Consider the following 14,708-nt stretch of genomic DNA (forward strand, 5'->3'; position numbering starts at 1 on the left):
AGGAATGCGTCAACTTCGTCTCCCTGCATGTGTGCACCGACCACATTGTGTTGCATGTATAGGCACTTGGTTCACTTATCAGTCGAGCAAATTAAATACACGGTGCACTGTGAAAAATGCTTGCAGATAGTTTTAAGTTTTTATTTGACTTACTTCTGTGTTCACTTGTGATTCACATTACCCAATGGTTATTTATCAAAACGAATTTTAAAGAATAATTAGGAATAGCCATGCAAATAGACTGCAACGCTGTTGGGCGTTTAAAGTGACACAAGGTCGGTGAAAATTCCTGCATGAACGACAATTTTTGCAGTTTTATTGCACAAATCAAGGAATTCTTACGGATTCTAGGCCGAAGAAAACCAGCAGTGTTCGATGGTATCGCCAAATGAATAGTATTTTATTCACTACCGAACTACTTACACTGACCTGAAGACGTTTGAAGCATCTGCTTAGTTCAGTACGCACGGTTAATTTGTGTGAATATATTACTGCTTTTGAGCAGTCAGTTGCCCATTTCGTGCTTTCACGACGTTCCTCGAGGAACCTGTGAATATTATGCTCCGAGATTTCGAGTTAGTGTGGCTATAGAGGCGGGTGTAGCTAACCCTGCTAAAGTTGGGTTGCGGTTACTGGTGTAAACTGGCCGTTGATCTATCTGCCCAGCTACGATAATCGAGCTAAGTCGCTAAACCAAGGCGCAACGCATTTGCACTACAAATGAGCACGAGCAGCACCAGCTGCCAACATATTCCCGAGTAGGAAGAAAGTGTTGACTCTTTTGACGTTTCTTCCAATATATGCCTCGTTTGCTTCATCAAGAGCCAGATAAATTCTGTCAGCCAAAGACTGCAGAACTCTTCAATGAACGTTATTTTAAATTTGCTGAAGTATTGAAAGAATGATCTATGGATTAAGGCGTTCATGGTAAGGATCTATGGTGCCAGCGTTGACTTAGTCCGATGGAACATGTGGTGTAAAACAAACTTTTTTGCACCTTTTTACGATCAACTCCTCTGACAGTTTTACTCCACTGATTGACGGTATGAAAGTGTACCATTCTAGCTAGCACCGGAATATGTATTTTGTTCTTAGGCAAAATCACCGGGAGGTCAACATAGCATAATGCCATATTAAATGCTTTGCTCGTGAAGTACATCTTTCAAGAAATATCACGACTCATGTATGAAATAAGAATAGCTGCTTTTGATTTCATTCGATAATGTGGCCAAATTCTGGTTTATCCAAGTGTTTCATCAAGACAACCCATGGAGTTTGTCCTAGGATTCGTGGCAAACCGATATCGTCGCTACTGTTTAGGCGAAGTACAAATGTTACACATTCACTCTATTCGTTTTGAAAATTCGATTGACATATAAACGTCTTTCTCTCTGCACTTCGACTGAAGTAGTGGAAACTGGTCAATTTTTGTGGAACCTCAAAAGAAGTGTCTTTCCAATAATCTGGTGATCCACAAAGGACCAAAGGGTCCAGCTCTAATTTGAAGCTGATCATGCTTTTGAATATCTTGGGTGACACAAAAGATAGCTGATTCTAGCTGATCACTAGGGAAATCTCGTGAAATCATCTCCCGCATGGGTGCTTGAGTCACGTTTTAGAATAACACTATGTTATGTTATTATATGTGAATATTTTCCTAAAACGTTGGCTCGTGACTCACAAGCCTTTTTGAAGATTTGGCGTCCTTTTGAGCAATCCAACGGAAGTAACCGGTCGATTTAAACAAAAAACTCATGATTCGACTGGAAGCATTAAAGCGAAATGCTATTCTTCCTTTACCAAGTGGAATTCTTTCACTGGTGAACAGAACAAGGTTCCCATTAGACCAGTGACTATTTTAAAGCCTATAGCATTTAGTGGAAAAGTCTACACTCTAGGCGTATCAAGCCTTTGTCTTTTATGCGCCATGAAACACGAGGGCTGGGAATCGGTTTTTGCATCGGGGCATATGGCGGAGCGACATCGCTGTGTTCAAACTTTCAAAGCATATATTTTCAAACGATGCGCACAAATCACGAAAAGCAGGGCAACACCAAAACGCCGGTAAAAAAGGGAGCTTGGTGCAAATATTTATGTTTCCTTTTCTCTCTCTTTACAGAGGGCGGTTCGCAGCTATGCGCGGCACCTTTGGGAAATGACACGTAAGGAAAATACCAACTGGACGTGTTGAAATATATTTTCAATTTCTTGGTTATTCAGTAAATTAATAGCCCAAAATTTGGACTAAAAACAATTATGTAACTGTACCATTTTGGTGACTCTTGACTGACACCTAATCGTAGTGGGACGCTGTAATACTATGGTCAACTTTGTCCCCACCTATCGCGTGACAATTTGAAATCGCATCGCACTTGTTTGCTAGTAGCTAGCCTGATTTCAGTAGTCACGCTGTACAGTATTTTTTTCACTAAATGTGTTAAGAGGACTGAAACATTGTCACAATGTTGCATCCATACAGACATATAGCTATAGAATACGTTTGTGGACACTTGTACCTCCTGAATGTTATCAGAAACAAACGTTGAAATTAGGCAGCTTCAAAATGTGAGCTAAGTCGCAACGAACACTTAAATCAACTAGGCCAAATAACATCATGTGAAGACCACTAAATGCATCCCTATATTAGTAGCCATCACTCCGTACGTTGGCGAGTCCTTTCTTTAAAGAAATTTACATCAAGCACTTTTTGTGTACGCACGGATCGCAGAAATTTTCATTTAAAGTGAGTCTGTGACAAAGAATATTTGCTTTTATGTTGTGGAGTGGACTACCCCATATCCCGCGCAGTCGTTCGCCCAATTGTACCAAGCTATCGCCTTAAATACATAGCTACGCCTCACGATCGGTTTGACGAAACATCCGCTGACACACACGTGTATTAATGCACCGATCACAGCAGCTACCGCCTCCGTTGCGTGGCCATCTACGTCTACCTCCTCAGATCATCAGCGGCTACAACCACTGTACATGTGTGCGGATTTCACAGCTGATAATGATGTTCTCATACCTTGGATTTCAGTATGTCGTCTTATTTGATATTCGAACAACTGGTCCAAAAGCTCGAAGGAAAACTTAGTCCGAATTTTCTTGAAAAAGATGAATTTTTCTTAAGAACAGATGTCTTCGAATCCCAAGAAGCATGTTAATACGGACGCTTTCACCATACCCGTTCTCTCTTGAATAAAAGTACAGACCGCCGCCTTCCTAAAGCGTACCCGATCAACTCGGTAGGGTAGAACTTCCGAACTGCCTTTTGCTTTTTGCAATCTTGGTCACAGCTCCACTGAAGCAGTTGGTCATATATACACTGTAGCATGACAATTACCAGGTCCCCAGAAAGTGAATAGCTGTCTGCTCTATGGAACATTTTAACGGTTTACCAGCTGTGGAACGACGATTTAATGAGACAGCAGCTACTTCATGCAAATTTATGCAAAGGTAATGACTGAGTAAAACAGCTTCAAATTCCAGTCCCCAAAATACTTTATGAACTTTCAACAGAATTTTCGAACACATAAACTGCTGAAAGTTCAATGCATCCCCTTCTCTAATGGTCATTGAATGTTGAAAATATAAAACCAATAAACTATCTCAATATTTTGCTGTTTGGCCAAATATTAGGTGCACTTGTCAAACCCTAATTAAGACTTGCTTACCTCATTAGACTGAAGGATAAAATTAATCTCTACTCATTCTTCTAATTAAACGCAACCACTTTTATACTGCCTTCTCCGCTTAAACTAGCATCCTGGAATTCCTAGCAGAGGATCCGTTTGAATATGCTAAGTCTGAGAACATCAATATTCCACAGGACACCGGCCCCAACGACCAAATTTTGGACGTCCTGATGATTCCCACCGAGGTTAACAGATCGTCAGAAGAAGTTGAATTCGGTGATAAGGTGTCAAAGTTGCACCCTCATACCGAATTTGTTGAAATGGTTACAGAAACCGACCTATATATCACACCTAACAGCTCTGTTGAAAGCAGCACTGCCTCTTCTGCGGAGTCAACCGATACCAAATTCTCCGGGGGACAAATCGAGGACGGCGACCGTATTACTCAAATCCAAACTGATAAAGTTACTGGACCATCCACAACTGACAAGCGCGAAGAAACTTATACAGAAGCCACCTCTGTATCTGAAGTCCCAACAACGTCCTCACTATATAGTCAAAGTACGCAGTCGCCAGCCACAATGCCAATCACCCAGGAATTATGGGGATACCCTCCTACCAGGATTATACCTTTATTCAGAACAACGGCGTCCAGTCTCGTAACCACAACGGAAAGCACACCTACAACTGACAATGTTTTTCAAGTTCAAACAGCTGATGTTACAGAAACATACCAGAAGCGACAGATAAGCAAAGGTTAGCTCCATTTAATCCACTATTTTAAGGTTGTTGATTCTGTTGAACTACCGTGCCTGTTCACAAAGACTACAGTAAAAATACATGTTAACAGTCGTCCGGCCGAAATCACTTGTCATGGAGGCCCAGCTTTGTGAAAAGGAGTGCAATAAATGGGTACAAACTTTCAACAAACCGGCGCATTTGTGTTTCCCTTTGAGCCTTGAACATGGTTTCGATCTGCAAACTGATGAAACCATTATCAATTCACGCCGATTCAAGGAAGCTGATAATGGTAAAGGTGACATAGCTTCTGTTCTTTGTGGCCGAATGGTGGTTCAGAACGACTAGGCAAAAAATTGTTTCGGCTCTGATTTCATCTTTTGTGAGATAGCGAAAGAAAATTTGAGCAGATGGTCGTAACTCAAGGTCTAGTTCAAACATTGATGGCGCAGTTCCAAAACACCGACATCTTTTCAACCGACTTTTTGCTACAAGAGTAAGCAGCCCATCAAGTTGGAAACTCAAGAAACTGCACTAGATGACTGGGTATACTGTACATAATCGGCCTAATTTTCGTGTGCTTATTGAAAATGATAAAATTAATGGCAACCGACCAACAAATTTCGCAGCCAAGAAATCAATAAGGGATATTCTTTTAGAGGAATATACATTCAAGAGGGTTGATTGTCTCTTCACTAAAGCTTTTTTGAATGTACTTTCAGCAGCTTGTCATCAACAGCCCACGCACCAGTCCTAGTAACACCTGGTAAGGTAATGCATAAAGGTGTGAGAAACAAACTGAGGAGTTTCCAGCAACCTCATGAATACTGCATTACAAATAAATATATATGTATCACGATATCTTGAATGTTGTAGCAACTAAAACATGAGATGGTCTGATGTAGCACATTCTGTTGCCTGGAAACATCAAATCAAAACTGTCCATCTGGATTCTAGGTGAGTCTCTCGCAAAACCAAATTAGTTTGCAAATCAGTGTATTTCGCCAAATAAATCCACAGTACAGTTAAAAGATATTTTTCAACGACTATAAATGAGAGATATTCGGACCAAGCCAAACGTACTCCACGCGTGGCGACAGATCCATCCGAAGGCCTAATTATTTCACTGAGCGTTGGAACTGCTAGAACTTTTCAACCTTTTAGCACAAGAACGATGCACTGTTTCATTGAAAAACAGACTGAACTCACTGGTTTTGTAAATATCACTAAGAAAGTGGTCCACATAACGAAATTGATTAGTTTGGTACTTTTTACAGTGGAGCTGGACCATTGTGGATTAGGTTATTGTAATTCGATGTCTTGGCTGCCGTGCGCAATGTTTGCTACCACTCTCCAAGCCAAAACTCCTAACTGTATTAGTTATTTTCAATGACGTATTCTTTCGGTAGATATTGCAGTTGCCTCGTAACATATTTGTTTAATCCTTATAAACCAACTAATGATCGCTGTGAGCTAAAATTACTACATTGCTTCTATTAGTTGCTGCACCTTCCTCTACAATGTTCGTCGGGCATTGAAATTTATCTGGCACAGACACCAAGAACTTATTAGATGTTTCACTATTCTAAGGTGAATGGTTTCATCCTTCCTAGCCGTACACTGTAGAGCTGAGATTTTGTGATCCGCACACTATCCATATTGTTCAAGTGTTTGTTCTCGCCCTAGAATAACACTCTACCCACGGAGAAAGCAGGTAATCGCGAAATCTGGTAAAACTAACTTATTTTTAACGAGAGGAGCAATTGAATCCAACTACATCTTCCTTTGGTCTAGTTTGTGATATTATATTCCAGAAATCGTAGTATATTCTCAGGATGTAGCGCACTATTGGCGGATCTGTGGCCAATTTCTTTTTGCTCCTGGTTCATCTGACAGACGCAGACTTAGAGTTTTTCGTTAGTTTTTTGTTCCACTTAAAACCAACTGCGCTGTATTTTGTACATCCATCGGAGAAACTGAAACATGAAGCATCGTGAACGAGAGATTCATCTGTGTTATTTGGGATTGCCGTTAAAGCCGATATAGTTTTCGAATATATATACCTCACTTATTGGGTGGACTTTGTTTGTAAGCAACAAAAGGTTGAGAACAACTGATAAGCCTAAAGAAGAGAGAAGGAGGTTGTCTGCCGTTGAAGAGATTTCAGCAAGTTTACCAGTACCGTCGGGTAAATAAATTTCATTTTTATTGATCATCCATGTTAATAGTGACGGGCCTGTTTGGGAGGGCCAATTATTGCTCGTCCGTTCCTACTTAGCAGGCTTTGTGGGCACATTGAATATTTACTAAGAGTACTGTGATTCTGATATAAAATTGGAAGGATACTACTACCGCAATTTCGCGTACGGAGGAGACACCAGTCATCTCATAACTAGGAAGTTTTCTTAGTGGAGTTTCAGATGATTTGTCTTCCAGAAGGGCAGTAGCAGCGGTTACACAAAGAGAGCTATCTGGCACTTATGTGGCCGGTGTTCCTTTCCTAAATAAATTAAGCTGAGTAAACGCATCATTCAAGATGAGTTAATGAGTGGTGCACGCTAGGAACAAACACAGCTTTCAAGCATAGCTAATTTTCCATATAATTATGTATCCGGTGATCTGTTAACCAAACTTACTCTCATCGCCTCAAGTAGGATGCTAGATGATGCTAAATTCTAGTTTTTTTGGAGAGTTGCTCTCTTAATTTTCACCTGACCCACAGAAATTTTCCTCATATGGTGCCGTCCAGGTGCTCTCTTGACGGAAATGAGATCTTTCCAAAGCAAATTGTTTGAATAAAATATCGAGCGGAATCTATCAGTTGTAATCTAAGGTTCATAGATCAGGTACACTGTGACCGTTGGAACACGTATAGGTTTAGTAACTATAACGTGAGACCAACGGCGTATCAAATCTGTGGTTGGAAAGATAACAGATTTACTCTTTCTGCTCACTAAATCGCACGGCTTGGACATAGTGGCGTGTTCAGTGATGGTTATGGCTAAGTGATGTTCACACAAGGCGCCATTAGATCGCCTGGATTTACTCTGGTTCCAGAGTGCATGATGGTGCCAGACCGTCCAAATGTTTATTGAACCAGCACACAATCACACGGTCACTTTGTCTATTCGAATGATGCGTACCAGTATATACCAACAAACCTGGATTAATTGCAATGACCAGGCCAAAGTGAAGCCTCACTTGCAGTTGTCTAACGGAACGCTAAGGTCACGGGGACAGCCAGGAACTTATGCCGAGTTTACACGGATTGATTTTGTCCAAACTGTTTACCGTATGTGACGTACTGTATACACCCGTCCATGTCACATGACTACAGACCAAGCGCAACCAACCTGGTTCAAATTCATAGAAAGCTTTAGTTAACAACTATTAAGTAATACATTGCGAAAACTGTCGTATTCCATTCGACGATTAAACTCTCGCCTAAAAAGCTCAATTTGCGGCTTTCAGAAGTTCGAAATCCCGTAATCATGACATGAATGAGAGAATGAAAGAATGAAATGGCCGCCAAAGGAATTCATATTCTAAGTATTTTGGCACAGGGTACCTTGATTGAACAGTTGTTTCAAATGTTCAAGATATTCCTCCTAAATGTTAATCAATCTGTGGTAGTCAGTCTTTACGTGGAATTATTCTGTATAGAAAAAATTACGAACTTCATAGCAAAAGGATTATATAGACGCTAACAAAGGGTATTTATCTAGTGCCTAGGTAGCGTTGGGCCAAGAACCAAAGGTTTTCTCACGGCAGGTTGATCCTTTGAGCTCTTTTAAACGACGATATTTCACAAGAGGGAATGTAGCACATTCTGTTGCCTGGAAACATCAAAACTGAGAGATCCATCTGGATTCTAGGTGAGTCTCTCGCAAAACCAAATTAGTTTGCAAATCAGTGTATTTCGCCAAATAAATCCACAGTTTAACGAAAAGATATTTTTCAACGACTATAAATGAGAGATATTCGGACCAAGCCAAACGTACTCCACGCGTGGCGACAGATCCATCCGAAGGCCTAATTATTTCACTGAGCGTTGGAACTGCTAGAACTTTTCAACCTTTTAGCACAAGAACGATGCACTGTTTCATTGAAAAACAGACTGAACTCACTGGTTTTGTAAATATCACTAAGAAAGTGGTCCACATAACGAAATTGATTAGTTTGGTACTTTTTACAGTGGAGCTGGACCATTGTGGATTAGGTTATTGTAATTCGATGTCTTGGCTGCCGTGCGCAATGTTTGCTACCACTCTCCAAGCCAAAACTCCTAACTGTATTAGTTATTTTCAATGACGTATTCTTTCGGTAGATATTGCAGTTGCCTCGTAACATATTTGTTTAATCCTTATAAACCAACTAATGATCGCTGTGAGCTAAAATTACTACATTGCTTCTATTAGTTGCTGCACCTTCCTCTACAATGTTCGTCGGGCATTGAAATTTATCTGGCACAGACACCAAGAACTTATTAGATGTTTCACTATTCTAAGGTGAATGGTTTCATCCTTCCTAGCCGTACACTGTAGAGCTGAGATTTTGTGATCCGCACACTATCCATATTGTTCAAGTGTTTGTTCTCGCCCTAGAATAACACTCTACCCACGGAGAAAGCAGGTAATCGCGAAATCTGGTAAAACTAACTTATTTTTAACGAGAGGAGCAATTGAATCCAACTACATCTTCCTTTGGTCTAGTTTGTGATATTATATTCCAGAAATCGTAGTATATTCTCAGGATGTAGCGCACTATTGGCGGATCTGTGGCCAATTTCTTTTTGCTCCTGGTTCATCTGACAGACGCAGACTTAGAGTTTTTCGTTAGTTTTTTGTTCCACTTAAAACCAACTGCGCTGTATTTTGTACATCCATCGGAGAAACTGAAACATGAAGCATCGTGAACGAGAGATTCATCTGTGTTATTTGGGATTGCCGTTAAAGCCGATATAGTTTTCGAATATATATACCTCACTTATTGGGTGGACTTTGTTTGTAAGCAACAAAAGGTTGAGAACAACTGATAAGCCTAAAGAAGAGAGAAGGAGGTTGTCTGCCGTTGAAGAGATTTCAGCAAGTTTACCAGTACCGTCGGGTAAATAAATTTCATTTTTATTGATCATCCATGTTAATAGTGACGGGCCTGTTTGGGAGGGCCAATTATTGCTCGTCCATTCCTACTTAGCAGGCTTTGTGGGCACATTGAATATTTACTAAGAGAATGTGTTGGCTAGGTCTGAACTCCTGTGTCTCCACTCAGAAGCCCCAATATCTCAGACCTATAGATGCAGAGGAACTCAAACACAAACACAGTATGTCGGTGGCCACTCACAAAATGAACTCTTGATATGGCTACTGAGTAATCCCGGGCAGAGACAAAGTGGATCTTTCTGAGGCTTGATTGCTTCTCAGTCAGTGGGCCGTCGCTACACTTCTGTCATTCAATTAGCACCCTGGCACTGGTCACTTGCCTGTGCAACGCTAGGCACGCATAATGTTATAAGGCGTGTAACTTTCAGGGAGAATTAGGCTTCTTGAAACATTCGATGTTGTACCATCCGCGAGATATCTGAATGCAGTTCCTTAAGAAATACAACAGTGTTTTACAGCTGGGTTGTTCCGTGTTGATACATCGTATTGTAGTGGTTCATTACTAATCTGAAATTTAGATGATTGTGGCGTGATGCATTGGCATCTGTGCCTGAGACTTTGATGTGCACTGGACACCGGAAAAGTCAGGAATCAGTGTCCAGGATCCACAGTACACTTTCCACAAATCATGTGTAGGTGACATTCCGTATGGTGCACAAACTACGAATGGATGATTAAAACTGGGCTAAGTATCTAGCATTGTGCTATCCGTGAAAATTTAAGTCACTTTTTGCCTCAGATACTCAAAAGGCATTTATTCTGATATAGTCCTGTAAACGCTTCCACTTTTGTTACTCACATTCGGCAGCGATTAATTCTAAAAAAACGTTTTGGGGCTTCGTTCTCGATTTTTAGTCTTTTTAAAACTGTTCGTCAGAGTGATATTTCCAGTGGTTCCGAGACTTTTATTGGATGATTTATGTTAAATGCGGATTAAAGTATCTAATTTGTCTGCCTTTTTGAACAGAGTACTGTGATTCTGATATAAAATTGGAAGGATACTACTACCGCAATTTCGCGTACGGAGGAGACACCAGTCATCTCATAACTAGGAAGTTTTCTTAGTGGAGTTTCAGATGATTTGTCTTCCAGAAGGGCAGTAGCAGCGGTTACACAAAGAGAGCTATCTGGCACTTATGTGGCCGGTGTTCCTTTCCTAAATAAATTAAGCTGAGTAAACGCATCATTCAAGATGAGTTAATGAGTGGTGCACGCTAGGAACAAACACAGCTTTCAAGCATAGCTAATTTTCCATATAATTATGTATCCGGTGATCTGTTAACCAAACTTACTCTCATCGCCTCAAGTAGGATGCTAGATGATGCTAAATTCTAGTTTTTTTGGAGAGTTGCTCTCTTAATTTTCACCTGACCCACAGAAATTTTCCTCATATGGTGCCGTCCAGGTGCTCTCTTGACGGAAATGAGATCTTTCCAAAGCAAATTGTTTGAATAAAATATCGAGCGGAATCTATCAGTTGTAATCTAAGGTTCATAGATCAGGTACACTGTGACCGTTGGAACACGTATAGGTTTAGTAACTATAACGTGAGACCAACGGCGTATCAAATCTGTGGTTGGAAAGATAACAGATTTACTCTTTCTGCTCACTAAATCGCACGGCTTGGACATAGTGGCGTGTTCAGTGATGGTTATGGCTAAGTGATGTTCACACAAGGCGCCATTAGATCGCCTGGATTTACTCTGGTTCCAGAGTGCATGATGGTGCCAGACCGTCCAAATGTTTATTGAACCAGCACACAATCACACGGTCACTTTGTCTATTCGAATGATGCGTACCAGTATATACCAACAAACCTGGATTAATTGCAATGACCAGGCCAAAGTGAAGCCTCACTTGCAGTTGTCTAACGGAACGCTAAGGTCACGGGGACAGCCAGGAACTTATGCCGAGTTTACACGGATTGATTTTGTCCAAACTGTTTACCGTATGTGACGTACTGTATACACCCGTCCATGTCACATGACTACAGACCAAGCGCAACCAACCTGGTTCAAATTCATAGAAAGCTTTAGTTAACAACTATTAAGTAATACATTGCGAAAACTGTCGTATTCCATTCGACGATTAAACTCTCGCCTAAAAAGCTCAATTTGCGGCTTTCAGAAGTTCGAAATCCCGTAATCATGACATGAATGAGAGAATGAAAGAATGAAATGGCCGCCAAAGGAATTCATATTCTAAGTATTTTGGCACAGGGTACCTTGATTGAACAGTTGTTTCAAATGTTCAAGATATTCCTCCTAAATGTTAATCAATCTGTGGTAGTCAGTCTTTACGTGGAATTATTCTGTATAGAAAAAATTACGAACTTCATAGCAAAAGGATTATATAGACGCTAACAAAGGGTATTTATCTAGTGCCTAGGTAGCGTTGGGCCAAGAACCAAAGGTTTTCTCACGGCAGGTTGATCCTTTGAGCTCTTTTAAACGACGATATTTCACAAGAGGGAATCAATAATGGTAACATTTCTACACTCTTTCGGGATAACCAAAGAAGCAGTTTATGTGTGTAATCGCCAGCAAATCTTTAGAATTTCCTCACTGGTTTGAAGGCAGTACCTCTCTATCAAACACTCGTCAAGTAAGAGAATTTTATCTAATGCATATTCTGTATTCTCACTACTGTTTCGTCGATGACATAAGTAAGAATCAAGCTATAAAACGATAACTAACAACCTGAGTTTCAACATCTGTTTGACTTCACCTTTCAGATAAGTTTGGGTATAACTTGCATAGGGGGCGAGATGGTCCAAGTGGTTAGATTGCGAGTTTACCGACTGGAATGTCCGTGGTTCGAACCCGACATCTGCCACTCGACTTCCCGTGTCTAGGCTTGGGGAACCTGGCAAGATCACAGCCCTCGTGCTTCCTCCGGGTGGCATGGCAGCTAGGCGTCGAGAGGGTGTTACAGCTAAACGATTTTTATAACTTACATCGTTAAGTTACCAAAGGAGAATTGAGTTACAGCCTTAGTATTTACACAAATGTCATCATCATTCACATCACAGTTCTGAGGACGAAGGGTAAAGTTTGATACCAGGAAACAGCACTTTGTTTCTACGACTCTCTAACGATTTCCGCTCAAAAATAATCAAAGTATGAGAATAGGGATAGGGTTTTCTGCAGCAGGTGTGGCACCTGATTATAACTGCAATGAATTCAGTGGCGACACATGTTACATATGCTTGTAGTTTTTCGGATTGTTTGAGCCTTTATCGCGTTTCGATTTATAGATTCGTGTTACCAGCGTCCCATCATCGAGCTCTGCCACAACACATTGAACAACAAATCACAGACGCAAACACAACGGGTTCGTGGAACATGGTATTATGATTCGGTGGAAATGTGCTGTCACTACACATCGGACTGTATATTGAATTCGAATGCTTTTGAGACACGCGAAGAATGTGAGAGCACCTGCATGCCACCCGCCGGTAAGTTGGTGTCATTCTGCGTGCTTGAAAGCAGGGTTCATTGGCTCCTATTTCTGGCCGACATTTTGAATTTTTCCCAGTTTTTTTCTATTTCAATTTTTACAGCCAGTGGTACATAAATCAACAATTATCACATCATATTCTTCGCCCTTGGTCTATAAGTTTAGCAAATTTGGTTACCACAGGCACTTGCCAGCCAGTTAAACAGGTCCTCGTTGAAATTATTGAATAATAAATTGTGAAAGTTTCGACGGAGAAATATGAATGAAATTGGGAAGGAACTCGAATAAGCAAGCGTTTAAAAAGGAATAGTCTGCTATCTTTCTGATCACATGACCACTTTCATTTTCTGTTGACTGCATGTTTAGTAGTTTAGGGTTTTCCAAGGTTAAATATATTTAGTATGCAAATTTTTCCTTTTTGAGGGTTTACTCAGAGACGAAACTACCTTCAGTAGGGAACAACTATGATTTGTTCTTAGATATCCTCTTCAACTTAAAAGAACGATTTTAGCATATAATTAATTGAATATTTTCAGAGAACCCTTTTATTTCAAGCCAACCGTTTGGTACAAGCTTTGAGAGTAAATGCTACATACTGAAGACGATCGACTTTGGATCAGCAAATAACGTCTGTGGAGAAATTTCATGTCACTACCTTCGAACAGAGTGAGCGCGCGTCTCGTCAAGAACTACTCGCTAATAACTGCCAGCGTTTGTCAATAAGCCTAGTTTTGTGTACACTGGCCATACCATAAGCATTTTTTTCCCGCGGAAATCGACTTTGTGATGTCGTATAATGGTCTATAAAGGAAGGACCGAAACATATATCTGGTTACAAAAGATGAACTTGAATTCGCTAGTAGCTCATGCCTATGGCGAAATTTATTCGATATTTTGACTTTTAATGGGTAGAAATTTTTAATGCAGTTGGGGAAAACTTGTTCTGTCCGCACTCGCGGGACCAACTCAACCACAGCTTGAGCCTCGTATAATTATTAGGTACAAGTTAGTGGTACCATGATGACTCCCGCGAGTTGGATTCAGGCACATGAATAGAAAACATACATTCCCTTAATTCATTTATCCATTCAGTTTTCAGCGACTAAATACCCGTCAAACTTTCCCATGAAGATGTGGCGTTTGTTATTATTGTGTTGAAAACCTTTTCAGTAAAACTGTCACACATATGTCACACATATGTCCTCCCCTGCCTGTAACATTCTTCAGTGACACTATGACAAACGCTGACAGAAGTTAAACATTTACAACAACAAAAGGCAGTACATTTCATCCAATAAAATGGTATTTGCTGGCAGACCAAACTCTTCTTGGAATACTTTTAAACGATGAACAAATCTGGTATGAATGCGCAAGTATTTGGTAGTGACAGAAGAATCGCACAGTCACTCACAAACAAAAAGTTAAAACAGCGAAATATGAGAGTTGACTTCCCCACATATAAACTACACTGGCAGTCATTATCCAACTTGAGCAATCCGCATGCGGATGTTACGTTACCCATTACCAAGAAGACAATGGAGTTTAGAAATTGGCACTAGTTCATTCCCAACCAGTCCTGACTCATTGGTGGCACAACACAGCTTATAAGGTCATTGGAAACTCTTCGAAATTTCACTAATGGTTCCATCATTCTTGCGCCTTACCACTAAGGTCATCCCATTGGTAGCACTCACAATGACATTTTGGGAAA

General features: G+C 40.5%; 1 protein-coding gene across 1 annotated transcript in view; it reads left to right on the top strand.

The window, feature by feature from the left end:
- T265_01912 (hypothetical protein) overlaps positions 1–14,708 on the top strand; it is a gene marked incomplete at both ends in the record, with an annotated part of 84,180 nt that overhangs the window by 12,288 nt on the left and 57,184 nt on the right. The window contains 3 exons of the mRNA XM_009166038.1: positions 2,120–2,162; positions 3,766–4,394; positions 12,795–12,995. Coding sequence (XP_009164302.1) covers positions 2,120–2,162; positions 3,766–4,394; positions 12,795–12,995 — 873 coding nt within the window. The remainder of the gene's footprint in view (positions 1–2,119; positions 2,163–3,765; positions 4,395–12,794; positions 12,996–14,708) is intronic.

Source organism: Opisthorchis viverrini (assembly GCF_000715545.1).
Source record: "Opisthorchis viverrini unplaced genomic scaffold opera_v5_21, whole genome shotgun sequence".
NCBI lineage: Eukaryota > Metazoa > Platyhelminthes > Trematoda > Opisthorchiida > Opisthorchiidae > Opisthorchis > Opisthorchis viverrini.